At 37.9% G+C, this 26845-nt stretch overlaps 1 protein-coding gene and 1 non-coding gene across 2 annotated transcripts in view; both read left to right on the top strand.

Annotated features, from left to right (window-relative positions):
* The window catches only part of DCP2 (decapping mRNA 2), a 55384-nt gene extending 29285 nt beyond the window's left edge, over window positions 1-26099 (top strand). Inside the window, exons 5-11 of the mRNA XM_004761329.3 lie at window positions 8156-8308; window positions 8429-8541; window positions 8638-8745; window positions 11531-11666; window positions 13846-13956; window positions 16084-16135; window positions 18559-26099. Of these exons, the coding sequence (XP_004761386.1) occupies window positions 8156-8308; window positions 8429-8541; window positions 8638-8745; window positions 11531-11666; window positions 13846-13956; window positions 16084-16135; window positions 18559-18722 (837 nt within the window). The 3' untranslated portion in view covers window positions 18723-26099. The remainder of the gene's footprint in view (window positions 1-8155; window positions 8309-8428; window positions 8542-8637; window positions 8746-11530; window positions 11667-13845; window positions 13957-16083; window positions 16136-18558) is intronic.
* Window positions 12387-12491, top strand: LOC123393882. The gene has a single exon (XR_006608692.1). It is a non-coding gene; the product is annotated as a U6 spliceosomal RNA (small nuclear RNA).
* Window positions 26100-26845: the final 746 nt, after the last annotated feature.

The following is a 26845-nucleotide window of genomic DNA, read 5'->3' as shown; positions in this document are numbered from 1 at the left end:
TAACATTTTGCCATATGTGGTTTTTTATATTCAGTTATATGTGTGCATATGGCTTTTATTTACAAGTGGGTTTTGGGGGAGGGGGCAAAGGGAGAAGGAGAAACAGACTACCTGCTGAGCAGGAAGCCTGATGCAGGGCTTGATCTCAGGCCCCCGAAATTGTGACCTGAGCCCAAAGGCAAACGCTTAGCTGACTGAGCCACCTAGGCACCCCAGTTTTTATTTTATGTTCTTAAAAAGATTTAGAGCGAGCATGGGAGCAGGGGGAAGGAGGGGCAGAGAGAGAAAGAATCCCAGGCAGACTCCCCGCTGAGCTTCGAGCCTGAGGCAGGGCTCAGTTGCATGACCTGAGCCGAAATCAAGAGTCAGACACTTAACCGACTGAGCTACCCAGGTGCCCCTTAAGATTTATTTATGTATTTTAGGGAGAGAGAAGGTGTATGCACACTCACATGAGCACATGGTGGGGAGAGGCTGAAGGAGAGTCTAGACTCCAAGATGAATGTGAAACCCCACCCAGGGTTTGATCTCATGACTGACCGTGAGATCACAACTGGAGCCAGAACCGAGGGTCGCATGCTTAACCCACTGTACCACCCAGACATTCCTTGGTTTTTATTATTATTGCTGAATAATTTTGGAGTAAATTGCAGACATCATGCACCTTAATCCCTTAATACTAATGCAGATAAGTTTTAAGAACTAGGAAGTTCCCTCATGTAATCACAGTGTAGTTATCAAATTCAGGAATTTAACTTTGGTAGGTGTTGTTACCTAATAGGTTTTTAATGTTCACATTTACCAATTGCCCCATTATGTTCCTTTTCAACAGTTTCAACCCCTTCCCCATCCAGGATTCTCTTCCAGTCTTAGGCATTGTGTTTGCATTAGATTATTACATATCTTCAGTCTCCTTTAATTTGAAAAATTCCTCAGTCTTCTTCAGTACTTTTTTTTTTAAAGATTTTGTTTATTTGACAAAGAGACATAGCGAGAGAGCGCACAAGCAGTGGGAGTGCCAAGCAGAGGGAAAGGGAGAAGCAGTCTTCCTGCTGAGCAAGGAGCCTGATAGTGGGGCTTGATCCTTAGCAGCTGAGTCACCTAGCAGCCCCTCAATATTTATTTCATTAAGCATGTGTGTAGTTAGATACTATTTGTAACACAAAGTTAACAGGTTTTGCTAACAAGGAACTTGGATTATACTATTTACTTTCAGTGTAGTTTCTCACATATAGACCTAGGTGTGTATTCTTATTTGTTATTATAAGTACTGTTCAGGGAAGGAAGCTAATCAGAACAATTTAATAATGTTTATATATGTGTATATATATGTGAAACCATCATTCAGATCAAGATACAGAGTATTGCCAACACCTCAGAAGATTCTTTCCTGCCCTTTCTCAGTCAATACCCAGTTTTTCCACACCTCCTAGAGGGAAGCAGTACTTTGCCTTTTATCACCATTGATTAGTTTTGCTTGTTCTTGAGGTTCATATTAGAAAGATTTTGTGTTAGGTACTTTGTTTTATGTGTTTGTCCCCATGTAAATCTGTAAGATTGAGTTATACTGCATATATGGTTGTTGGGTTTCTTTTTATTGCTCTTTAGTATTCCAGTGTACAGATAGTTGCAGTGCTTTATTTCTTATGTGTTGGACTGTATCCATCTTTTGGCTATTATTATTAATTTTTAAAGATTTTATTTACTTATTTGAGGGGGAGCGCAAGCACCCAAGCACAGAGGGAGAGGGAGAAGCAGACTCCCTGCTGAGCAGAGAGCCTGTTGCAGGGCTCTGCAGGACCCTGAGATTATGGCCTGAGCTGAAGGCAGACACCTAACCAACTGAGCCACCCAGGGACCCTGCTTTTGGCTATTATGAATAAAACTGTTCCAAGTATTCTTATATATCTTTGTTGAGGTAAATTCTCATTTCTCTAGGTGTGGCTTAGTCATAAAGATGGTGTAAACCTGTTGCCAGTAGTTTTCTGGGTGGTTGTACCAGTTTACATTCCTACCACCTATATATGAAAGTTCTAGTTATCCAGGCCAACATGAGAAATTCCAACAATTTTATCTCATGTTTATGGATTGGAAGAATTAATATTGTTAAAATGTCAATAGTGGTAAAAGTCATCTGTAAATTCTGTGCAATCCATGTCAAGATTCCAATGGCATTTTTTAATAGAAACAGGAAAAAACAGTCCTAAAATTTGTTCAGAACCATAAAAGACCCTGAATAGCCGAAGCAATCCTGAGAAGAACAGAATAGGAGGCATCACACTTCTGGTTTCAAGCTACTGTAAGACATAGGTCATCAAAACAGTATGGTACTGACGGAAAAATGGATCAGAGGAACAGAATTGAGAGCCCAGAAATAAACCCAAGCGTGTACGGTCAACTAATATTTAACCCGGGAGCCAAGAAAACACAAGGGAGGAAAGATGGTCTCTTCCGTAAATGGTGCTGGGAAAATTAGCCGTTGACAAAATAATGAAACTAGATACATGTCTTTTTTTTTTTAATTTATTTTTATTAAAGATTTTATTTATTTATTTGTCAGAGAGAGAGAGGAAGAGAGAGTGAGCACAGGCAGACAGAATGGCAGGCAGAGGCAGAGGGAGAAGCAGGCTCCCTGCTGAGCAAGGAGCCCTTTGCGGACTCGATCCCAGGACGCCAGGATCATGACCTGAGCCGAAGGCAGCTGCTCAGCCTACTGAGCCACCCAGATGCATGTCTTATGCCACTCATAAAAATTAACTCAAAATGGATGAAAGAAATAAATGTAAGACCTAAACCGTGAAACTTCTAGAAGGAGATAAAGGAAAAAAGCTCGTGGACGTGGGTCTTAGCAATGCTTTTTGAATGTGACACCCAAAGCACAAGCAGCAAAATAAAAAAACGAGTGGGACTACATCAAACTGAAAAGCCTCAGCAAAAGAAAGTGCCAGCAAAGTAAAATCGGCTACAGAATGGAAAAAAGAAATTTGCAAATTATATAGGGTTTAATACCCAAAATATATAAAGAACTCCTAAACACAGTAACCAAAAACCCCCCTACTAATCCAATTAAAAATGAGCAAAAGACCTGAATAGACATTTTCCCAAAGGAGAGCTACAAATACCAACAGGTACATGAAAAGGTATTCAGCATCATTAGTCATTAGGGAAATTGCAAATCAAAACTGCAAAAAGAAAAAAAAACACAATGAGGTATCACCTCACACCTATTAGAATGGCCATTATCAAAAAGATAAATGTCAAGATGTCAAGATAAGGGGACTGATGGTGAGATTGTAAACTGGTGTAGCCACTATGGAAAACAGTATAGAGATTTCTCAAAAAATAAAACTACCATATGGTCTAGCAATTCCACTTCAGTTCCACTATATTCAAAAGAAACTAATATTCTAATTTGAAAAGATGCTGTACCCATGGTCGCAGCATTATTTATAGTAACTGAGAAGTGGAAACAACTTAAGTGTCCACTGACAGGTGATAAAGAAGCTGTGGGGTATATATATACACACACACACAGTGCACACACAAAATAGGTATTATTCAGCCATTAACAAGGAAATCCTGCCATTTGTGCAATATATGTGGACCTTGAGAGCATTATGCTAAGATTTTGAAATAAGAGAAAGACAGATGATGTATGATCTCAGTTATATGTGGACTCTAGAAAGAAAAAACAAAGAAACAGTCTCAGAAAAAGATCATATTTGTTGTTCCCAGAGTGGGGATGTGGGGGGTAGGGAGAATTGGAGGAACATGGTCAAAAGGTACAAACTTCCTATTATAGATAAGTGGTAGGGATATATTGTATAGCATGATGACTATAGGTAACCACTGCTGTATGATATATATAAAAGTTGTTAAGGGAGTACATCTTAAGAGTTCTCATCACAAGGAAAAAAATACTTTTGCCTTTTCCCTTTTACTGTAGCTGTATGAGGCAGTGGTTGCTAACTAAACTTAAGGTGGTAATCATTTCACAGTATATGTATGTCAAAGCATTATGCTGTACACTTTAAGCTTATACAGTGATATATGTCAGTTATATCTCAATAATAGTAGGAAAACTCTTAAGGTAATTTTCACTGCATACAAATATCAAATCATTAGGGGCGCCTGGGTGGCTCAGTCATTAAGTATCTGCATTGGCTCAGGTCATGATCCCAGGGTCCTGGGATCTCAGGGAGCCCTACATCGGGCTCCTGCTCAGTTGGGAAGCCCGCTTCTCCCTCTCCCACTCTCCCTGCTGTGTTCCCTCTCTCACTGCCAAATAAATATTTGTTTGTCAAATAAATAAAATATTTAAAAAACACACAAGTATCAAATCATTGTGTTGTACTATTGAAACTAATGCTTTTTAAAAATTTTTATTCATTTATTTTTTGAGAGATAGAGTGGGGGAGGGGAAAAGAGGGAAGAAGAGAGACCGATCTTTTTTTTTTTTTTTTAAAGATTTTATTTATTTATTTGATAGAGGGAGAGAGATCTCAAGTAGGCAGAGAGGCAGGCAAAGGGAGAAACAGGTTCCCTGCTGAGCAGAAAGCCCGATGTAGGGCTTGATCCTAGGACCCTGACACCATGACCTGAGCCGAAAACAGAGGGTTAACCCACTGAGCCACCCAGACACCCCCTGAAAGTAATATGTTATCCATTAATTATATTTCAATGAAAAAATTTTAGCCATTCTAATGGGAATGCAATGCTTTGTCACTGTATTTTTATTTGCGTTTTCTTGAAGTTAAATGATTTTGAGCACATTGTCATGTTCCTTATTGGCCATTTGAATGTTTTCTTAATTAAGTACTCACTTGTATATTACCCATTTTTTAAAAGTTGGGTTACTTCTCTAGATACATAGGGCTTTCTGATATATTGTGGATTGTACTGTTAATGTTTTCTGGTTTATGTCTTCCCTTTGATGAAGAGAAGCAGTTTCCTGTATCATTGATGTGCAAACTTTTAGGTATTTCAGTCTTTTTTTTTTTTTTTTTTGGTGTCGCAGTCTTAATTGTTATAGTTATAAATCTAATATCTATCAAGGTTAATATATAATCAAAAATGTTTTTAATCTCTGTCTCAATCAGTAGAGTAGACCTTTGTTTTAAGTAAAAGGAAAACTAGAGCATCTGGATTTTGCTTTAATGTGAAACATCAGATAACATATGCATTGTGAAATAAATCCACATGATTGATGGTTTTAATTACATTGCTATGTATATAAATGTTAAGATATGGGGAGGTATGAAACTTTTGTCACGGAGCTTCAAAATATTATTCTGGGAAAGATTGAATGTCACTGATCACCTTTAAGACTGTTAACTATGTATACCTACAATACTAGGTGTAGATGTAAAGAAACATTGGACAACATAGGACAAACATATAAAAAAAATAGGACAATACCAGATGTAGATATAAAGAAACATAGAATAATTTTTTTCCAATACCACATATGTACTTAGGTACCCAGTCTGACATTCCCAGAAGTAGGAAATACAGATGTTTCTCATATTCTATATACCAATAGAACATTTTTCAAGTGAGTATTTTCACCTAGCTTTTTTATTTTTAATGAGGAACAGGAGGTTTAGCATGCTTAGGGATTTACAGAAATGGTAACAAATGAGTTGCATATTGTGGAGGAACTTAAATTGGGAGTCCTAGACTACACATGTCTGGGAGAAGGATAGCTGTGCCTTTTTTGAGGAATGTAGAAAGAGGTGCATGAAGTGACAAAGAGGGAAGAGACAAATGAGCAGGAAAAGCTTCTACATACCTGTACCTTTTGAGAGATTCAAGCCTGTCCATGTGTTTTAAAGATTTATTTATTTGACAGAGATCACAAGTAGGCAGAGAGGCAAGCAGAGAGAGAGAGAGGGAAAGAGAGGAGGAGGAAGAGGAAGCAGGCTCCCCGCTGAGCGACAGCCAGATTTGAGGCTCAATTCCAGAACCCTGGGATCATGACCTGACCCAAAGGCAGAGGCTTTAACCCACTGAGCCACCCAGGCGCCCCTGTCCATGTGTTTCAACATCTTTTGTCCCACTGAATGGTTAAAAGATGCTGAAACCAGAGGAAAGGGGAGGAACTAGGAATGTGTAAAAGATCCAAAATGGGTTCTAAGCCACTGAGAATTCAAAGCCTTTTTGATTGGTGGGGGTGAAGTGGGGGAAGGACTTTGTCAGAGTAATACAGATGTTATTTGAAGGAGAACTTTTAAGTCCAGAAGAGACCAGTGGTTTAATCAGAGTAAGTATGGTTTCTCTAGTTGAGAGAAGAGGTGAAGGTTAGATGTATTAACAGTTCCTGAGATTTATGTTCTCCCAATTCCTTCTCTTCCAGCCCTTGAGGCACTGCTGAGGGAAGGCAGTTTTAGAACCATGAGTCTGTTTCACTGGTTTTCAGGTTTTTTTGCATTCATCTCCCCGCCCTGCCAACCCCAACACATGGGGTTGTAGCTATACTTTTGGAATCTGTGCGTTTAAGTTTTAGTACTAATCACAATTTCAGTTTTCATTTAAAAAAAAATTTTTTTTTAAGATTTTATTTATTTGAGAGAGAGCGAGCAAGAGAGATAGCACAAGCAGGGTGGGGAGGTGCAGAGGGAGAATGAGAAGTAGACTCCTCACAGAGCAAGAAGCCCAGTGCAGGACTCTATCCAGGACCCTGGGATCATGATCTGGGCTGAAGACAGATGTTTAACCAACTGAGGCATCCCGGAGCCCAAGAAACAGTTTTGTTTTGTTCTTTTTTAAATTTTATTTATTTACTTATTTGAGAGAGAGAGGGAGAGAGAGAGAGAGAAAAATCATAAGGTAGGCAGAGAGGCAGGCAGAGCAGAGGGGAGGAAGCAGGCTCCCTGCTGAACAGAGCCTGATGTGGGGCTTGATCCCATGACCCTGAGATCATGACCTGAGGCAGAGGCTTTACCCACTGAGCCACCCAGGCACCCCCCCAAGAAACAGTTTTATATGTGTAAGGCAATTTTTAGTTTGTAGCTTGGTGTATGTTTAGATTTGTAGATGCTATGAATAAAATCCATATATGGTCCCAGTATGTACTGTCCACAGACTGGGAACTGTTGCTGTATTCTAACATTTTAAGAGTTATGGACTCAATTACAATGTATGTGTGTGTTGGGGGAGGGGTGCCATTCCTCACACCAACAAGCAGTTGTCAGACATTGGCTTGGGTATCCTCCCGTTCAACTCAGTTCTGACTCTGTCTACCTGGAAATGTCATCAGATTCTTCAGGTTAAGGGCTTGGTCCTATAAGACTTCCTTTTACTTCAGATGACAGTTGCAATTTGTTGTCTTCAGTGCATCTAACCTATTGGAGGTTCCAAAGACACCCTCCTTGGGTTTAATTTGCTAGAGTGGCTTTCAGAACAAAGAGAAACATTTTACTTGATCACCAGTGTATTTAAAAGGATATATAATTCAAGAACACCCAGATGGAAGAAGTGCAAAGGGCAGGATGTGGGGAAAGGTTGCAAAACTTCTGTGTTGTCTCCTAGTGTACCACTCTTCCAAATCTCCATGTTCACCAGACCGGAAGTCGTGCCCCCCCTTGGTTTTTTATGGAGCCTTCTTTATATAGGCAGTGTTGATTAAATCATCAGCTGTTGACCCTGGAGCTCAGTCTCCAGACTTTCTCCCCCTTCATGGAGGTGGGAGGTAGGGTAGGGTTTGAAGGTGGACTGAAAATTCTAATTTTCTGATCCCTTGGTTGGTTGTCCTTGCAATCAGTTCCCCATCTTTAGGTGGGGCCCAAAAGTCACCTCAGTAACATGGCAAAAGGTACCTTGGTTGCTTTCATCGATTAGGAAATTCCAAGGGTTTTAGGAGCTATGTATCAGAAAGGGATGAAGACCACATAATACGTACTTCTTTTTGTAAATCACACATCTTTCTTCATTGAATAGGTGAAGAACTTGGGCTGAGATATGTAAAAGGGTTTATCCATAGTTGAACACGCTTCGGGGCTAGAACTAGATCCTAGAATATTCTGATTTCTTGCCTCATGTTTTCATGCCTTTAATTGTCTGGATTTTTCTGAGTTTTTGCTTTGGAATGAATTTTAACAAACTGGAGGTCTAACAGAAACGATTTTCAATCGTCACCTAAATTTGTTATTTCCAGGTCTTTGAAGAAACTGGTTTTGACATCAAAGATTATATTTGTAAGGATGATTACATTGAACTTCGAATCAATGACCAGCTTGCTCGTTTGTACATCATTCCAGGAATTCCAAAAGACACAAAATTTAACCCAAAAACCAGAAGAGAAATTCGGGTATGTAATTTAAAGTATTTTCAGGCTGTTGGGCAGTATCCCAATTGAATGAAGTAAGAAATTGCTTTTAGAAACTCCCTGATGATAATTAACTAAATGAATTATTTTTTTGTGTCTCAGAACATTGAGTGGTTCTCCATTGAGAAATTGCCCTGCCATAGAAATGATATGACCCCGAAATCCAAACTTGGTTTGGCACCTAATAAATTTTTTATGGCCATTCCCTTTATCAGGTATGTTCCTGTTTCTTGAAAAACAATACTACTTCTGATCTTTTTTTTTTTTTAATGTAGCCAAATTTTAAGAGTGAATTCTTAATGTTTTCATAGACCATTAAGGGACTGGCTTTCGCGGAGATTTGGAGATTCCTCAGACAGTGACAATGGATTTTCATCAGTTGGGAGCACACCAGCTAAACCCACTGTGGAAAAATTGAGGTAAAGAAATATATTCATAGAATTCCTGCATTCTGATAGTTTTTTAATGCAGTAGCATCTTCCTTCTAAAGTTTACAGAGGTATTGGATTCCTTTTTGTGGGTATTATTTTGTTACTGGTCTTAGAGGTAATAGAAATTTTTTCTAAGGGTTTTTGATGAGATGAAAAAGGTTAATTAGAGTTTGAAAGGAGCTTCAGGCACATTTTAAAATAGCATACACAAGAGGGTACCAACTTTTTAGATGGGGAGATAGAACATGGAGGGAAAAAAAATCTGCCTCTGTGTATGTTGCTATTCTCTTCTCATAGCCTACTTCAGAGACAGTTAGGTCTCTGAAGATCGTTGAATGGAGGATATATTGAAGTCTGTTTTAGTATAGTGGTGATGAGGAATACTGATGTATAATTTGTTCCAAAACTTGCATTATGAAGACTTGGGCTTGCTGCTTTTCTTTCCCTAACAAAGACTGTTGTATTGTAAAAAGTGACTGTTACATGGACAGGAACCACAAAGAACATTTTTTTGGCTGGAACTTAATTATATCCAAATTATAATTACAGAGTAGGCTGAGTAAATAATTTTGTTAAATAAGTATATATATTTGTAATCTTGCTAGAACTTTTATATGTTAGGTTCAAAGAGAATTGCGTTATACATTTTCTTTAATTAAATGTTCTGATTCTGTCTGAGGGCTTCAGAAATTAAACAGGAACAAACCACATCTATAGTCAATATTTTTTTAAATACATAGGGAATATTTCATCTTGGTTGGGTTTTATGAGGACAGGAGCTTAGACTATGCCTCGAGAGTCATTTCTGGCTTTTAGAACCTGCGATTATAATCCCCAAATGATATACTATTAGACATAAGTGAAACAATATAGGAAAAGTAGATAGGAGTGTAGCTAAGATTTGGAAGAAACATACTACTCATAAGTTACAAAATAGTGACAGTGTTTGGAAAACAGTGGTATTTGGTGTTTGGGAGACTGTCCATCATAGCAAGTGAGGTGACTCCCATATCTTTTAGTCCTAGGCTTTGTGGTCCTGGAGAGTGGAGTAAGGATGTTATGAAGCAATTCTAACCAAATTTCAGGTTTCTTAGGCAGGATGGTGTGTTCTTAGCATATAGACATCATATGTCTGTGATGATGTGTTAGAGGAAATACCTGAATTTTGTCTCAATAAAATAGGCATGCAGCAGGGGCGCCTAGGTGGCTCAGTGGGTTAAGCCGCTGCCTTCGGCTCAGGTCATGATCTCAGGGTCCTGGGTTCGAGTGCCGCATCGGGCTCTCTGCTCAGCAGGGAGCCTGCTTCCTCTTCTCTTCGCTCCGCCTGCCTCTCTGCCTACTTGTGATCTCTCTCTGTCAAATAAATAAATAAAATCTTTAAAAAAAAAAATAGGCATGCTGCAATTTTATTGTTATTTTTAAATGGGAAAGGAGAATTGTGGAATATTCAGAAACAATCACTGTAGTACAGTTCTTTGGATCAGTGACTCTGGACTGTTGTTATACATGTAAGTGGTACTATAAAATGATATCTCTTGGGGCGCCTGGGTGGCTCACTGGGTTAAGCCTCTGCCTTTGGCCTAGGTCATGATCTCAGGGTCTTGGGATCGAGCCCTGCATCTGGATCTCTTCTCAGCAGGAAGCCTGCTTCCCCCTCTCTCTGCCTGCCTCTCTGCCTACTTGTGATCTCTCTGTCAAATAAATAAAATCTTTTTTAAAAAATGGTAGCTCTTTATTACAGACTACTATGTAAATATAACCTTTCACAGTCAGATTCTTTAATGTAAGAATTTGAAACTAAACCTTTATTTAATTTGCTCATCTATTGTCTTGGGCCCCTTAATTTTTTTGCTTTAGAATATAGCTTAAATTTCAGATCCCCTTCTAGCATAGAGGACTTGTAACTTGTATCTGTGTAGGATCAGATTCCACACTTTAAACATTCTGGCTGAGAATGAGTTGTCTCTCCTAGTAAGAAAGAACATCCACTTAATATTTGTTTCAACTAAATTTAGAATTATTTTCTTCAGGTTTTTAAAAGGTATAATCACTTTTTTTTTTTTTTTAAGATTTTATTAATTCACTTGACAGAGATCACAAGTAGGCATAGAGGCAGGCAGAGAGAGAGAGAGGAGGATGCAGGCTCCCTGCCGAGCAGAGGGCCTGATGCAGGGCTTGATCCCAGAATCCTGGGATCATGACCTGAGCTGAAGGCAGAGGCTTTAACGCACTGAGCCACCCAGGTGCCCCACTTTTTTTTTTTTTTTTTAAAGAGTTTATTTATTTGACAGAGATCACAAGTAGGCAGAGAGCCAGGTAGAGAGAGCGGGGGGGGGGGGGGTTGGCGGGGACAGGCTCCCCGCTGAGCAGAGATCCCGATGTGGGGCTCGATCCCAGGACCCTGGGATCATGACCTGAGCTGCAGGCAGAGGCTTTAACCCACTGAACCACCCAGGCGCCCCTAAAAGGTATGATCACTTATAGGGAGGAGGTAATACGGATAATTTAGGGAAGTTTGGGATTAAATGTAGCACTTTTAATTCGTTCAAGAAATAGTGAACACCAGTCGCTCTTCTGGGTGCCAGGGACTAAGCAGTAGGTTAAGTAGGTAAGAATCCCTGCCCTTAGGGCACTTGTATTCCACTGCAGAGAGGTAGACAGTAAATAAGAAAGTAAGGTTGGTGATGTGTAAGATAAACTATCAAGGTGTTAGAAGAATTTTAAGTGACAATTTCGTGATACGGTTTTTATTTTTTTTTAAATCTTGGTGTAGTCGAACCAAATTCCGCCACAGTCAACAGTTATTTCCTGAAGGTTCTCCTGGTGACCAGTGGATAAAGCATAGGCAACCACTGCAGCAAAAGCCATATAATAATCATTCTGAAATGTCTGACCTTTTAAAAGCAAAGGTGAGTGATAATACATTTAAAGAGATTTTTATAAATTTAGATTTGACTTCGAAATGTATCTGAATTGAACAATTGCAGATTAACAGTTACAGAACTTTGCATTGTTGATCTAAGACTTTTGTGTTCCCAACTTGTGATTAGAAGCGCAGCAGAGACTTCATAACCTTTACAGTTTTGGTATAAATACAGTATAGTAAGTAATAAAAATTAGCATCTGACTTTGGTATATATGCCATCAATGAAAGGTTTATTATTGTGTTGTATTCTCGTGCATGATTATACCACACTTATCTGTTCTACTCTTAATGGACATTTTGGTTTCCGGTTTTGGGCTTTTGCAAACAATGTTGCTATGGCTATTTCCATATGTATATTTTGATGAGTATTCTTTTGTGTATAGATAATGAATAGAATTTCTAGATCACTGGATATGCCTGTTCTCAAGTTATCTCCAGCGGAATATATGAGAACTCCACTTGTACATCCTTACTAATTCTTGGCAGTGTCTGTCTTTATCATTTTAGCCATCCATTTGTGTGCCACTCTTCCTTGTTTGCATTCTTTTAAAAAATATTATGGGGTCATCAAAATTAAAAACTTTTGTATATCAGAGGACACTCAATGAAAAGATAAACCCACAGAATGAGAGAATATTTGCAAGTCACATATCTGATGTTAGATTAACATCCAGACTAACTCAACAGCAAAAAACTCCAATTAGTGCTCACTTTAACAACACATATCCTAAAATTGGAATGATAGAGAAGATAAGCATAACCTCTGCGTGAGGATGACACGCAAATTTATGAAAAAAACCCCAATTAAAAAATGAGCAAACAACCTGAATAGACATTTCTCCAAAGCAGATATGCAAATGGCCAATAAACACATGAAAAGAATCTCAGCATCATTAGTCTTTAGAGAAATGCAAATCAAAACCACTCTGAGATACCATTTCATATCCATTAGGATAGCTGCAATAAAAAAAAAAAAAAAGGCAAACAGCAAGTGTTGACAAGAATGTGGAGAAATTAGAGTTCCCCTGCATTTTCGGTGGGCATGTAAATGGGGTCTAGCTGCCATGGAAGATAGTTTGGTGGTGCCTTGAAAGGTTAAAGACAGAATTACCGTATGATCAGCAATTCCACTTGCTGGGTATATCCTCACAAAACTGAAATCAAGGACTCAATCAGGTAACTTGTGTACCCATGTTCATAGTGGCATTATTCACAATAGCCAAAAGATGGGAACAGCCCACATGTCTGTCAACAGATGAACAGATTGACAGAATATACATACAGGTATAATGGTCATAAAAAGGAATGAAATCATGACACATACATACTACAACATGGTCATTGCAACTTAGGCACATGCTGCATGAAGTCACACACCATGGAAAATATTATACCATTCTGTTTATATTTGGTACCTAACAGACAAATTTATAGATACAAATTAACTTGAGCTTACCAAAGCGAGGGATGGGGGAATACAGAGTTATTTAATGGGTATAAAGTTTCTGTCTGGGATGATGAAATAAGTTCTGGAGATGGATACTGGTGGTGGTGCACAACATTGTAACTATACTTACTGCCACTGAATCGTACATTTAAAACTAGTTATAGAGATAAACTTTATATTTCTTATACCACACTATAAAATACCAGGAGGAGCAGAATGAATGAAATTGGATTAAAAGCATGTGGTAATGTGAGTTTCTGTCAGCCTATTTCCTTACTATTTAAAAAATAATTTTTTAAATTGGAGTATAGCTGATAATGTTACATTAGTTTCAGGTGTACAACATAGTGATTCATCATCTCTCTGTTACCACAGGTGTAGCTCCCATCTGTCACCATAAAACCACTGTATAATGAATGCTATTACAGTGTGATTGACTGTATTCCCTACACTGTACCTTTTATTCTTGTGACTTACTCATTACATATTAGAAGCCCATTCCCCTTTACCCATTTTGCGCATCCCCCTTTTGGCAAGCATCAGTTTGATACTGGTATTGATATGATGTGGTTCCCCAGTGTTTTAGGAAAATTTAGGGGGAGGACTTTGCTAAACTCTTATTCAACCAGCTAAACATAATCTTGGGGGTATATGCTTTTGTCCTGTTATATTATAGTGTGGGTTTACATTTTATTTCTTTTCATTGGAAAAACAGAATCAAAGTATGAGGGGAAATGGCAGAAAACAGTATCAGGATTCACCTAATCAGAAGAAAAAAACAAACGGGGTCCACAGCCAACCAGCCAAGCATCAGAATCCCTTGATGGTAAGACTTTAGCTCTAAATCTAAGAAGGCAGTTCACCCTATTTTAGGAGTGGAACAAGGGCATTGTCAAAGCACATGAAATTGATATATTGGTAAGATTTTGTGGAGTGAAATTGTGTATTATTTGCTCACTTAAAATCTCTGGCTCTCTGTTACAGGTTTGTCACATTGATTCAATAGCACAGCTGATTTTTGCTTTTTTATGTGGGTATTTAAATATTTTTTAATACTGTGAAAATTGTGTAGTCAACCCTGCTTTCTAGAAAGAGCAAGTCCTTGACTGTTTTTCTGTATAGAGTCTGTATTTTTTTTTTAAGATTTTATTTATTTATTTGACAGAGATCACAGGTAGGCAGGAGGCAAACAGAGAGAGAGAGAATGAGAGAGGAGAAAGCAGCTCCCTGCCGAGCAGAGAGCCCAATGTGGGACTTGATCCCAGGACCTGAGATCATGACCGGAGCTGAAGGCAGAGGCTCAACCCACTGAGCCACCCAGGCACCCCAGAGTTTGTATTGTTTTAATTAAGTTGAAAGTTGGGAAGAACATTATGGTATATTTTTTTCCTTTCAGATTGATAGAATTTAGAAAATTAAAAATAAAGCCAGTGCCATAGCCCTTAGACTAGGCCTGCAGACAGATAACTGTGAGCATTTTAAGCATTGACTTTCACTCTTAGTTTGTGCTCTAGAAAGTGGTTCATAACTAATGGGTCTCCATTGCTTACCTTTTCTGTAAGTCCTGATGAATTCTCTTGTAGTTTCAGCTACTTTTCTTTTTTTAATGGTGGGTGATAATAGTTTTAAGGTTTTAGCAAAAAGTTTTTACCTCAATTTCTGTTTGCTATTTGCTTAACTTGGGGTATATTGATTCCGTGGGCAAACACATGTTAAAGATGAGTTTACTGTTAGATTATTTGCCTTTTACTATTATACTTCTTTCCTGACAGATGAGCACAGATAAAAAGAGCCATTTGTATGTTGTTGAGTGTTTTGGCAACACTTAAAAATAACTACTTGGTACAATCTTCTAGAGAGTAGCTTGACTATATGGAAAGCCTGAAAAGTGTTTTTTTTTTTTTTTTTAAGATTTTATTTATTTGACAGAGAGAGAGATCATAAGCAGGCAGAGAGGCAGAGAGAGAGGGGGAAGCAGGCTCCCCGCTGAGCAGAGAGCCCGATGTGGAGCTTGATCCCTGGACCCTGAGATCACGACCCAAGCCAAAGGCAGAGGCTTAACCCACTGAGCCACCCAGGCGCCCTTGAAAAGGTTCTTAAATTGTTTCCCTAGAAGAGAATTTTAAAGAATGTTCATTCCATTACTCTTTTGATAATGAAAATATGGAAACAGTCTAGATACCCCAAAATAAAATTTTAAATGCAGTATCATAGATCTATGCAGTGGACTACCATGTAGTCATTAAAAATGATGGCATAGATTTATATTTATTGAAAAAATAATGTTCACAGTATATTACATTTAACCCACTGAGCCACCCAGGTGCCCCCACAGTATATTACATTTAAAAGGTAGATTGGGATGCCTGGGTGGCTCAGTCAGATAAGCGTCCAACTCTAAATTTCGGCCCAGGTCATGATCTCAGGATAATGGGATTGAGCCCCATGTTGGGCTCCGTGCTCAGTGGGGAGTCTCCTGGAGTTTCTCTCCCTCTCCCCCTTACCCCAGTTGCACATGCTCATACTTTTTCTCTCTAAATGTTAAAAAAAAAAAAAAAAAGTAGATTATAGCATAGTCCTATGTACTGAATAATTCCAGTGAATTTTTAGTAATTATATGAAAATTCACAGTATCATCATAGAGAAAAAACTACAAAGATACACGTAATGTTAATACTTAATTATCTCTGGGTTGAGAAATTTAATGAGTAATTTTCTTTTTCTGGTGTTTCTATATTGTACATATAATCAAGAACTAAAAAAAGTTTTAGGCTTAAAATAAAAAATAAATATAGCAGTGTAAGACCGGGATGGTGCTTATGTTACTGGTTGAATCTTCTTCCTGAGAAACTTGATCATACATCTCTTCATTTATAGTGAGTAGAATAACTGCAGCTGTTGTGTGTGTTTTTGTGTGTCTGTGTGTGTGTGTGTGTTTTTTTTTTTTTAATAGAAATGTGAAAAAAGACTTCATCCACGAAAACTTCAGGATAATTTTGAAACAGGCAAGTCATTTTCTTTTTAAAACCTCTGGTGGGATTTGATTTGGTTTTCTCCTAACCTTGATTTTAGTTGAGGTATGATGGACTGTGATGGACAAGCAGTAAGAGTTGCACATGTTTGTAGAGAGTTCGTTATGTGTGGTCACGTTCTCTAAGTATGAAACTTGCTAAAATGACCTTTAATGATCAAGAGGAAATGATTTTTCCTTTCAGTGTGCTGTTTTTGTGTGTGAATGTCAAACCTTGGTGCTATGTGTGAACATAGTAAGTCAATAAATATTGGTGAGAGGGGAGTAGAACCAAGTATTGTAAAGGTGAGGAGACCTCATTCTCACATACATATGAGTACTAACTTCAGAAGGGCAACATTCCCCGCTTTTCAGGAGGCCTTGAGCAACTTTTTAAGCAGGTACTAGAGATAGCTTTTATTAATCAGTTATAAAGAGTAGGTTTGTGATCTGATTTGGAAAGTAATGGTGATGAATGTAGAAAGTTCTTTGGTAATAATTGATTTAATAGATGTCATTTGTAAGTATGGTAGACTTTTCTTACATGCTGTTTTGAATTGTGTGAAAGCCCTGTGCAGTAGATTTATTGCATTTATTTACCATTATTACATTTATACACCATTTAATTATTACATTTATTCACCATTTAAATTTAAGCCTTTCATGCAGAAAAGTCTGAAGAAATAGGAAGCATTATAATCATATTTTCTTGCAGTACTGCTTATAGTTTAAACAGGATAAATGCTATTTTAAAAGATGCTTTAAACCTATTTTGGAAAATTAAGGTTAACTATGAAGTCATAAGAACTGTCAGTCGTTTGGTATATATACATATGGGTTTAGAAGTCCCCTTAATAAGATTTTTCTGGCCATGTTGTCTGGTGGGGATATGATAGGCTGATAGTTTAATTAACATAAGCTCAGAAATCAGTTACTTTACAAAATCTTTAAAAAGCCCATATGTTCAGGAAGAAGGTATATTGTAACTTCATATACCTAGCTTAGTTGGGGATGTTGTGGACATATAAAGTTTGTCTTAAAAAGGAAGTATAAAAAGATTTTTGTCTTGGGAAACCTCATTTGAGATTTTCTTTGCGCCTCAGCCTTCTTTTTTTTTTTTTTTTTTTTTTTATTTTAAAGATTTTATTTATTTATTTATTTGTCAGAGATAGAGCACGAGCGAAAGCGAGCACAGGCAGACAGAGTGGAAGGCAGAGTCAGAGGGAGAAGCAGGCTCCCCATGGAGCAAGGAGCCCGATGTGGGACTCGATCCCAGGACGCTGGGATCATGACCTGAGCCGAAGGCAGCTGCTTAACCAACTGAGCCACCCAGGCGTCCCAGCCTTCTTTTTTTTTTTAAAGATTTTATTTATTTAGTGGAGAGAGAGAGTGTGTGCATGCACAGGTTGGGGGAAGGACAGAGGGAAAGGGAGAAGCAGGCTCCTTCCTTTGCAGGGAGCGCCATGTGGGACTCGATCCCAGGATCCTGAGATCATGACCTGGGCCAAGGGCAGATGCTTAACCAACTAAACCTCCCAGGTGACCGTGCCTCAGCTTCTTGATGTCTGTTCCCGATCCATTTTCCTGGTTAGGTCTCCTCTACCTTTAAAACAAAAAACAAAAACAAACCTTGATAAATTGGGAGTTTTGTTGGACTGTGATTTTGAAAATTTGGATTTTTCCTTAGGTTAATACATTCCCTAAAGGTTAATATATTCCCTTAGGTTAATAAATTCCCTTGGTGGGGCGCCTGGGTGGCTCAGTGGGTTAAGCCGCTGCCTTCGGCTCAGGTCATGATCTCAGGGTCCTGGGATCGAGTCCCGCATCGGGCTCTCTGCTCAGCAGGGAGCCTGCTTCCTTCTCTCTCTCTCTGCCTGCCTCTCAGTGTACTTGTAATTTCTCTCTGTCAAATAAATAAATAAAATCTTTAAAAAAAAAAAAAAATTCCCTTGGTAAGCTCCATCTTTATTTTTCTACAATTGGACTCTTTGTAAGTCTTAGATTACTGTTGTAATGTAATCTTTACAGTCCTTGCCTTTTTCCCCCCTTCTTTTTACAGTGCTTACATTTTGATCTTTTTAGAAAGCTTCCTTTACGTTGGCACAGAAAACAAATATGGGAGTAGAAAAAAAAATGAGCCCATTTTTTTAAAGCATGTGAACATTAAAGGGTCTTAAAGGCTAAGATTAAGATTTTGAATGAATGTGTGGAAATTGACAATCCTAGATTAGAAAATCTGTTGAGCCCCATTTTAGGGAAGAGAAAGTATCTTGGTGGTTCTGCTTAGGTTAGATTTAGAGTGTGATGAGGAAAAATATATATTGTACGTGCATTCCTTTATAACAAAAGGTGGGTAGGGGCAGTATTTGAGTTCTTACTAAGTTATTGAGTTTGTTTGTTTGTTTGTTTATTAAACAGATGCTGTATATGACTTGCCTTGCTCCGGTGAAGACCAGTTGCTAGAACATGCCGAGGGACAGTCTGTGGCGTGTAATGGTCATTGCAAGTTCCCCTTTTCATCCAGAGCCTTTTTGAGTTTTAAGTTTGACCATAATGCTATAATGAAAATCTTGGACCTTTGATAGCAGCAGCTGTGTTGTGGAAGTCCCAGGATCAGAAACCTGTTGCATTTGAGTGGGTGTCTCTTTGAGCCTTACCTTTCTCAGGTGTTTTAAAGAAATGCAGGGAGGCAATGATGTTTCTGAAGATAACGTTCTCTGCAGAAGAGAGAGTAGAAAGAAACATGAGTTTGCACTGTAAATGCAGTTATAACCTTTTATACAGATATACCTTTTCAGTGTTTGGCTAACGAATTTAAGTTGCTTTTTATGAGAGCATTTTTTTTCTGTGTGATTGTGGTTTTTATTTCATGTTCTGGTTAAAAAATAGTGCTTGAGTCATCATCAGGTAGCCAAGTTAAAGGGAATGCTTCATCTAGCCACGACAGTGATTGCAACAAGAGTTTCCTTATGTTGACATTTTAAAAAGAAATTAGAATGCACAAATATTAAATGAATGCAAGAGCTAAAATTGTTACAGAAGTCAAGGTGGCAGGTCGTCTGCCTTGGTGGCATTTTGCGCATTTCTCTGCCTCTAATCACTTAGGTTCTCTAATCCTCTTGTGCTGGGAGATTTGTTGAAAGGTTTTATTTAGAGCCAGCATCTACTATGTAATGTTGATGTTAAAATTGAGCACAGCACTTCATTACAGGACAAAGTCCTTAGCCCGGAGGGGGATTGAGTTGGTTGGGTAGGGAGTGGATACTCTGACTGGGAGTTGAGAGCCTTGTGCAGTCAGTGAACCTGGGAGAGAGGAGCGGGGAGCCTTGAGGTGGGGATCCAGCAACTGCTTTGGTGGCAACTGCTTTGGTTTTGTCTTCACTGTCCTGCCGCCAACTCTTCAGTATTGTACAATGGTTTCGTTCCTGTGAAAATTTATTCTCTCTTACAATTGTGTAAATATGAATGGAATGAATACTGACATTATTAGGTTTTACTTTGCATCTCGGTGTTGATCTCTGGAAACTAATGTTGTATTAGGTTCCAGTTTGCGGTAGTAGCAGAAACTGACAAGCCTTTAGGAGCATGCTGAAGCCCCTTGATGATGGAGTGAGAAGGGAAGGGGTATGCGGTTCACCCAGGTACAAATAAAGCATTTCACTCGCGGATGATCAGAACAAGAAGGTAACATACGTAACTCCTTCTAGGACTGTATTTTGCTCCTTCAGGCTTCTTTTTAAATAAAGATGGCAATGGCCATTTTAAGAATTTCAGCTCGAATTGAAGACAATCACCAGGACTTTAAGGGGGCTTTAGCATTTGGACTGCTTCTGACCTCATTGAAGGTATTTCTTTTGGCAGGGGGTGATGTGTGAGCATATGTGTGTGTGTGCATCTGCCATGTGGGTTTTAAAAATCTTTTTTTACATGTGGTATCCACAGAATATATCTCTGCTTGTAAATTTTATTGTAGAAGTCTTTATTCTGTATAGATAGCCTATTTAATAGGGGTTCTATTTGACCCAGTGGGACTTTCAGAAGAAGTACTATTGTAAGGAATTCACTTGGTATTTCTTTGCTTTAGCTTTTAAATGGCTTGATTTTTAAAGGAGAAATTCTATTTATTAATAAAAGTGTCACCCTCTTGGTGCTAAGCAGGAGAATTCATGATTATAGCAGTATGTTTAAAATTAGGTTATCCATAACCCTGCATCTTTTAATGTGACAAACTTGTGCATCCTTCTGTGACCTTTTTTAAAATGCATTGTAGGATTGATTTTGGAAGCTCTTACTGTTCTTTCCAGAAATACAGCTGCTTTGCTTGGGTCTCCTTGAGCCATATTTGTAGTTGGTCTCAGTATTCCAGATTTCTATTAAATTGTTAAGGGAGTGAAAACTTAGTTTGCCTAGCAGGTAAATCATTATCACTCATTTAATGTCATCTGGCAAACATAATTTTTAGTGATTTCGTGTGTGTGTGTGTGTGTGTGTGTGTGTGTTGTTGTTGTTGTTGTTTTTGAATATTTTGGTCAGTCTTTCTTGTGCCTCGAGTTGGGTTTTTCAGCTCTTATTACAAAAGCAAAAGAGATTAGAGTTAGTTACCAGAAGTATGTGTCTTCTAATGGTGTTGACCCTTTTCAAGAACCAACAGATTATCTCTTTTCAATTACAGCAGTTTAACTATGGTTAAATGTTACTGCTGTTGTGCTGCTTCATATAATGCACTGTGGAACAAAATAAAGGTATTGTTCAGATGGGATTTGGGTAACTTGAGGCTTTTAGCTCTCTTGACAGTTTGAGGTAAAAAATGATGTGAGTTAAAGTTTATGTGTGTGATGTGACTTAACTATGCAGAAAATATGTATGTTGGATGTACCTGTTTTATGTACATCTGCTATACTTATACCCTTGAACCTGTGTATTAGTTTCTCAGTGTTCAGGTTACCTTGAGAAGGCCATGCTTAGCACAGAACTGGATTTCTCCTTTGAGAATTTTAGCATGGTTTGAAGAAATCAAGTGATAAAGGAGTGTGCTGAATATGCAATAATTTACTCTGTGTGCTGCATTTTAAAAAGCTAGATGAGAAGAGTAGTTGTGTTGGCTTCATTGTGTTTTAATGTCTTTGAGAGAAAAATAGTTCTTTGAATCCACTTTTTAAATGTTCTTATGTTCTAGCCTTACATTTTCCAAGGTTCAGTGCACTGTGAATCTTTCATTTTTTAAAATTTTGTAGGTGCTTTTATGTATAACTGTAATGATTTGTAAGATGTTAAATGAATTTTTTTGTACTTAACCATTGTTATCCAAAAGATAGGGGTTATAGTTTACATGCTTTCACAAATTTTTGTTAAGAAATAGCAAATGAATGGTTTTAGGATTTCAGCCAGTGACACTCTTCCCGAGACATTAACTGAATAGAACCCTTAGCACGGGTGAAGTTTGAAGAGGTTTGAAACTTGAGTTGGATTTTCATGTTAATACATAAAAGCAAGTCTCCTAAGCTGCCAAGGGATTTGTGGTCACTGCTTGCTGCTTTGAGCTTTGGATATTCTTATTTTTCTATTAAATATCAATTAGTAAGTGCAGATAAGGAAGATATATAGCAAAACATAATTTTATGCTATAAGATTGGGTTGGTACTTAGTCTTTTCTGGCTTTAGTAGTTTGTGTGTATATCAAAAAACTCAAATATAAGTAAATGGCATCCTTCCGCAGGGATTAAATTTAAATTTTATTATAAAGCTCAACATACTATGGTTGTCTTTAGGAAAGTTCAGGTCTAAGGGCATGTGTACATTAGAAACATTTAATTACCTAATTCCCTCTTTTTGTTTGTTTGTTTCCAACAGCTAACTTGAACAGTAAAGAGCAAAAAGTCAGTATAAAAATTAGACTGTTTGCCAAGTTACTTTTTTTACGATGATAATGTCTCTTGGCTTTTTATCTTTATTTTTGTACAAGTACCTCTCTCTGCCTGTTGAGATTTTTTTTATTGACATCCATTGTGTCTGTGTTCTCTGAGGCAGTGTTTTCTTTGCATATTAATCATAGTTACAAGGTCAGATTCATTAACATATTTATGATTGAAGAAAAGTAAGTCACTTAGTGATTTTGACTCAGATTATATTCTGGCAGTGGGGAAGGGGCTCATATGTATTGCAACTTTAGATGAATGATAAGCTAGACAAAGTCTTACTTTGTCTGAAGATATCAAAATATCCTTTACCTTTAAGTACCTGTTTCTGGGTAAACAGGTTTAGTAAAACAACAGTTTTGTTAGACTTTATTTCTGATAGCTTGGTAAAGCCTAGCTAGAGTTCCTCATTTTATATTCTGTCCTAAGACTTTAAAGTGTATTTGTATAGTTACGGAGAACTCTAAAAATGAGATTATGATGGCATCAGCATCTTTTTCTTCCTAGAGTTAAGTTGCTCTTGAAGTTTATACTTGTGTGTCCTGAAGACAGCAGATTGCAAATAGGCAATAAAGGCTCTGTTCCATGCTTTCAAAATAAAGCTCTGGGTTACAGTTTCAAAATATAAGATAGATGGTTATTATAGAACAAAAGTGCCCTGAAGGAAGGAGATAGCTGTAGTTGCTGGGCAAAGAGTATAAGGAAGAAATTTTAGAAGATAATCCAGTTCTTGAGTGCTCTCTGTTGTATTAGGCTAGAAGCGTGATCATTGCCTAGGCCAAGCAATGTCTAATATGTATGGCCATGACCAAGTGTTTTCTAGCTCTGGATAAAGTTGGCCTTATTTTTTTTACGGTTGCCAAGCAATCCAGTAAATCTAAAGCAATTTTTCTCACTTTGAAGATCGGTGTTTTGAGCCTGGTCCTTCCTGTTTCGATAATTTACAGCTCCAACCACACTGAAGTGCTGTACTTCTTCCAGGAGTGTGCGAGCACAGCCGGCCATGGTCAGGCGTGTGACATAGCCACTTCATGAGGTAGCTATACATTCGTCCTGAATGGTGATCCATTCCTTCCCATGTAGTTCTCTTACGACAAACTGCATGTACTATTGAAGCAATAGTGTAAAGCTAGGGAAGAGCATAAAGCTACCTCTCATACATGGGAGTGGACTTGAAGGGCTGGCTTCCACCAGCTTTAGTTGCTCTGATTTTAATGTAAAGTACAAAGAAATTAAATTGGAAAAACTATGGTAAAATATGGAAGTTTTATTTTGAGAGATGTTTATAATTGAATCTTTAATCTGGGTCCCCAGGTTAATGAAATCACTAGTAAAGAGATTGCATTTGTCTTGTGTCTTCTGTGGTTAGCAGAGGGGATGGTCTAGCGACAGTCGTGGCTCGAAAGCACAATTTGAAAAGAAACACGACAGAGTGCTTGTGTCAGCTGTGTAGTACTGGCTAGCGGTGCTTGGGGGAAAGGGATTAGATGCAGAAATCAATTGCCTTGTTTTGAAACTTTGGCCCACATGAATGCTCCTCTTGGATGGAAGAATAAGGCCTTGGACATATACATGTGCTGCTTTTTTGGTGGGAGGGCTCTTACAGGGGTTTGGGTGTCGTTTTGGTTATTGACTTCCGAAGCCAGAAAGAGGCCATGGAGTCCCCACCACCACCCCACGCTTTGTATCTTGTCCCTTCTATAGAAGGTTAGTTTGTGCTACATCCTTACGGTGAATCTGCTGCTGTGGGAATTTTATGCAGTGAACATATCGTGCCCTTGGGCCACATGTGGAGGGGAAGGTTATGGACACTACTGCTGTTTGGGGTCTCAGTGCATTGTAGCTGTCAGATTGGGAACAAAGAAAACTGTGGTTCTAGGGTGAAATGGGCAGTATTCTGCTAGTCCTGGAGAGGTCTTAGTTAACAGTCTTAGGTTGTGGACTTTCTGAGGTATGTAACATTTTAATTTACTCTGCTTTGCATTCATTGACTGAGGTTCTGAAGCAGTCTCTAGCTACAAACTACGGTGTGAAGCATTTGGGGCACAAATCTATATTGTTAGTTATTTCTCAAGCTTTAAGAGATTAGCTAGTTCTTTGTAAAATATCTCAGTTTATCTTATTCTTTTGTGAATCAGCTATGGATGGCAACAAATGAAAGCAAAAGTTCTCAACTGATTGCAGTTTAGCAAGGTAGTAACTATTCCTTAGTAGTTCAGTTAGATGTTAATACTTCCTGCAGTGAATGAGTAGCAGGGGACTTGCTCTCTTCATGTCCTGTACATAAAATGTGCACTGATAGAAAAGCACAAAAGACATATCTACAAGAGTTTCTTTGTGCATTTCACTACTGTCCCAGGGCTCTGCTGACTCTGTTCATTTTAGGTTTGCATTTGGATGCTATACAGGTACCTTTTAATTTCAAATATAAGTATCTGAAAAACTGAGTCCTTAATTTTACTTTTTTGCTCCTATTTCATTTCAAAGTTAGGATGGGAGACAGCTGACTGACTTTCCATTTTCTTATAAGCATTTCCTTCAGTAACAGGGAAGGAAAATAAAACCATGAACTATTTTGTATATATATGTTTGTGTATATAACACACACATGATGTATATGCACACACACACATATATATATTTTCTTATGGTTGTGTTTGAAGTTTATTAGCTTAATACCTTATAAAAAATCATCTTTGGTAATTGACACATACAATTCAGATGTAAAGTTTTACCTGTTGGCTTTAACAAAAACTTTTAACAGTCTTACTTCAGAATAAAATGATTAGTCAAGTGGAATTATAGTTCATGTATTAACAAGTGAAATCCTATATAAAATTATCTTTTATGCAGGTTAGTTTGGATGGGAAAGGGAATAAGAATTTTTTTTTTAACCCTACCCCTCCCAAAACAAGGGTTTGAAGTGTCTTTTATGCTGCAGAGACTAGGTAATATTCAAGGAAGGTGTGTAGTCTTAAAATAGTTTTCTTGGGAGAAGGTTTTAGTCTGAAGGAAGGTGAAGATATTTATGCTGAGTCATGTTAAATTTCATGTGGGACCTACGAAAGAAAGCTGGTTGGAAAAAATTGAAATGGTTTCACTAAATATGTTGCGCAAACTGGACTTGAGAGTAAGTGTGGTAACTAGATTCGTAAACTCTTCAGTGATTATTTTTATCTTACATGAAAATAATATAACATTTAATTTTTGCCTTAACTGTCACAGCGTTTTATGACTTTACCTTCTAGGGCATTTTAATGTTTGAAAAAAGACTGTAAGTAAACCATTAAGAGTAACTCTGTCTGTGGTAGTAATGATGTTCCTCGTGCTTGTTTTGGTTAATTGTCAAACAGCAGAAAAGAAACCCCAGAGTACTTGTGGGCTTTACCTTGTTATACAAATTGATACCCTTTGATTGGATTTATTGTGTTTCTGAATTATTACATTCTGGCTAACCAGTAGCTTTGTCTCTTTCCCTCAGTGTTAATCAAAGGATAAGGACTGATTCTTACTTATATTGGGTGTGACTATCATAAATTAAGAATTCCCAGTGAGTTTAAATGTTTGCAGGATTATTGTATTTCCAAAGTTGATCAGCAGTGCCAGCTGTACTCTCCCCTGAGAAAATGAACAGTTACTATGTTTTTTTGAAAGCTTTTTGATGTAGTAACACAGTTTAGAAATTAAAAACCTTTTATCTTGCAGAATACAATTTGAGAGAATGAAGGTTTCCTTTCGTATTTTAAAACATTTTTACAGTTGATTGTTCAGATATTGGCTTTCTGTAAAAATATTGTGTTAAATTTAGACTGTAGTGCAATATCAATAAATTTTGCTGCTTGGACAGTTTTAATTACTACCTTAACCTGGTTTCTGCTACTGTTACTTGTTATCATAGGTTCCAGCTTATTCACATTTTGTCTGTCTTTGGACCAATAAAATATGACAAGTATGAGATAAAGGCATATTTATATGATGGGAAGAACTATTAAAAGAGTGTCTCTGCAAAAGTGAAAATAAAGAACTGGTATGTATTCTCCAACACTTAACAGTTTGGTTATTGCTTTAAAGCAAAATTGGGGGGCACCTGGGTGGCTCAGTCATTAAGCATCTACCTTTGGCTTAGATCACGATCCCAGGGTTTTGGGATCAAGTCCTGCATCAGGTTCCCTGCTCAGCAAGCCTGCTTCTCCCGCTCTCTGCCTGTTGTTCCCCCTGCTGTTTTTTGTCAAATTTTAAAAATCTTAATTAAGGGGCACCTAGGTGGCTCAGTGGATTAAAGCCTCTGCCTTCGGCTCAGGTCATGATCTCAGTCAGGGTCCTGGGATGGAGCCCCACATCGGGTTCTCTGCTCAGTGGTTTCCTCTCTTCCTCCTCTCTCTCCGCCTGCCTCTCTGCTTACTTGTGATCTGTCAAATAAATAAAATCTTTAAAAAAAAAATCGTAATTAAAATAATACATACATAGATATATGTATTATATAAAGCAAAATTGGTTAGATCCCTACAGTCCAGTAATTCTTAAACAGTTGTTCCAAATAGAATACTTAACAGTCTTTGGATCATGGGAGAAATACATTCTTTTCCACTACAAGCCTCAGCTATATGATAAAATTTTAAGAGGGGGGGACCAAGGTATTATACTTCGCTTTCATACTGAGAGCTGACCACATTGCAGGAAAACATTGTTCCTCTAAAAGACATGTTGCAAAGCTTCTTGCCATCTTTCTTGTCATCATGTGTAACTTCCTTGCACTTAAAATTCTTGATTATATTGTTTCCCTCATTTTT

Source organism: Mustela putorius, unplaced genomic scaffold (genome assembly GCF_011764305.1).
Source record: "Mustela putorius furo isolate JIRA1106 unplaced genomic scaffold, ASM1176430v1.1 tig00001059_pilon_pilon_pilon, whole genome shotgun sequence".
Classification (NCBI taxonomy): Eukaryota; Metazoa; Chordata; class Mammalia; order Carnivora; family Mustelidae; genus Mustela; species Mustela putorius.
This window is presented reverse-complemented; position numbering and strand designations above follow the sequence as displayed.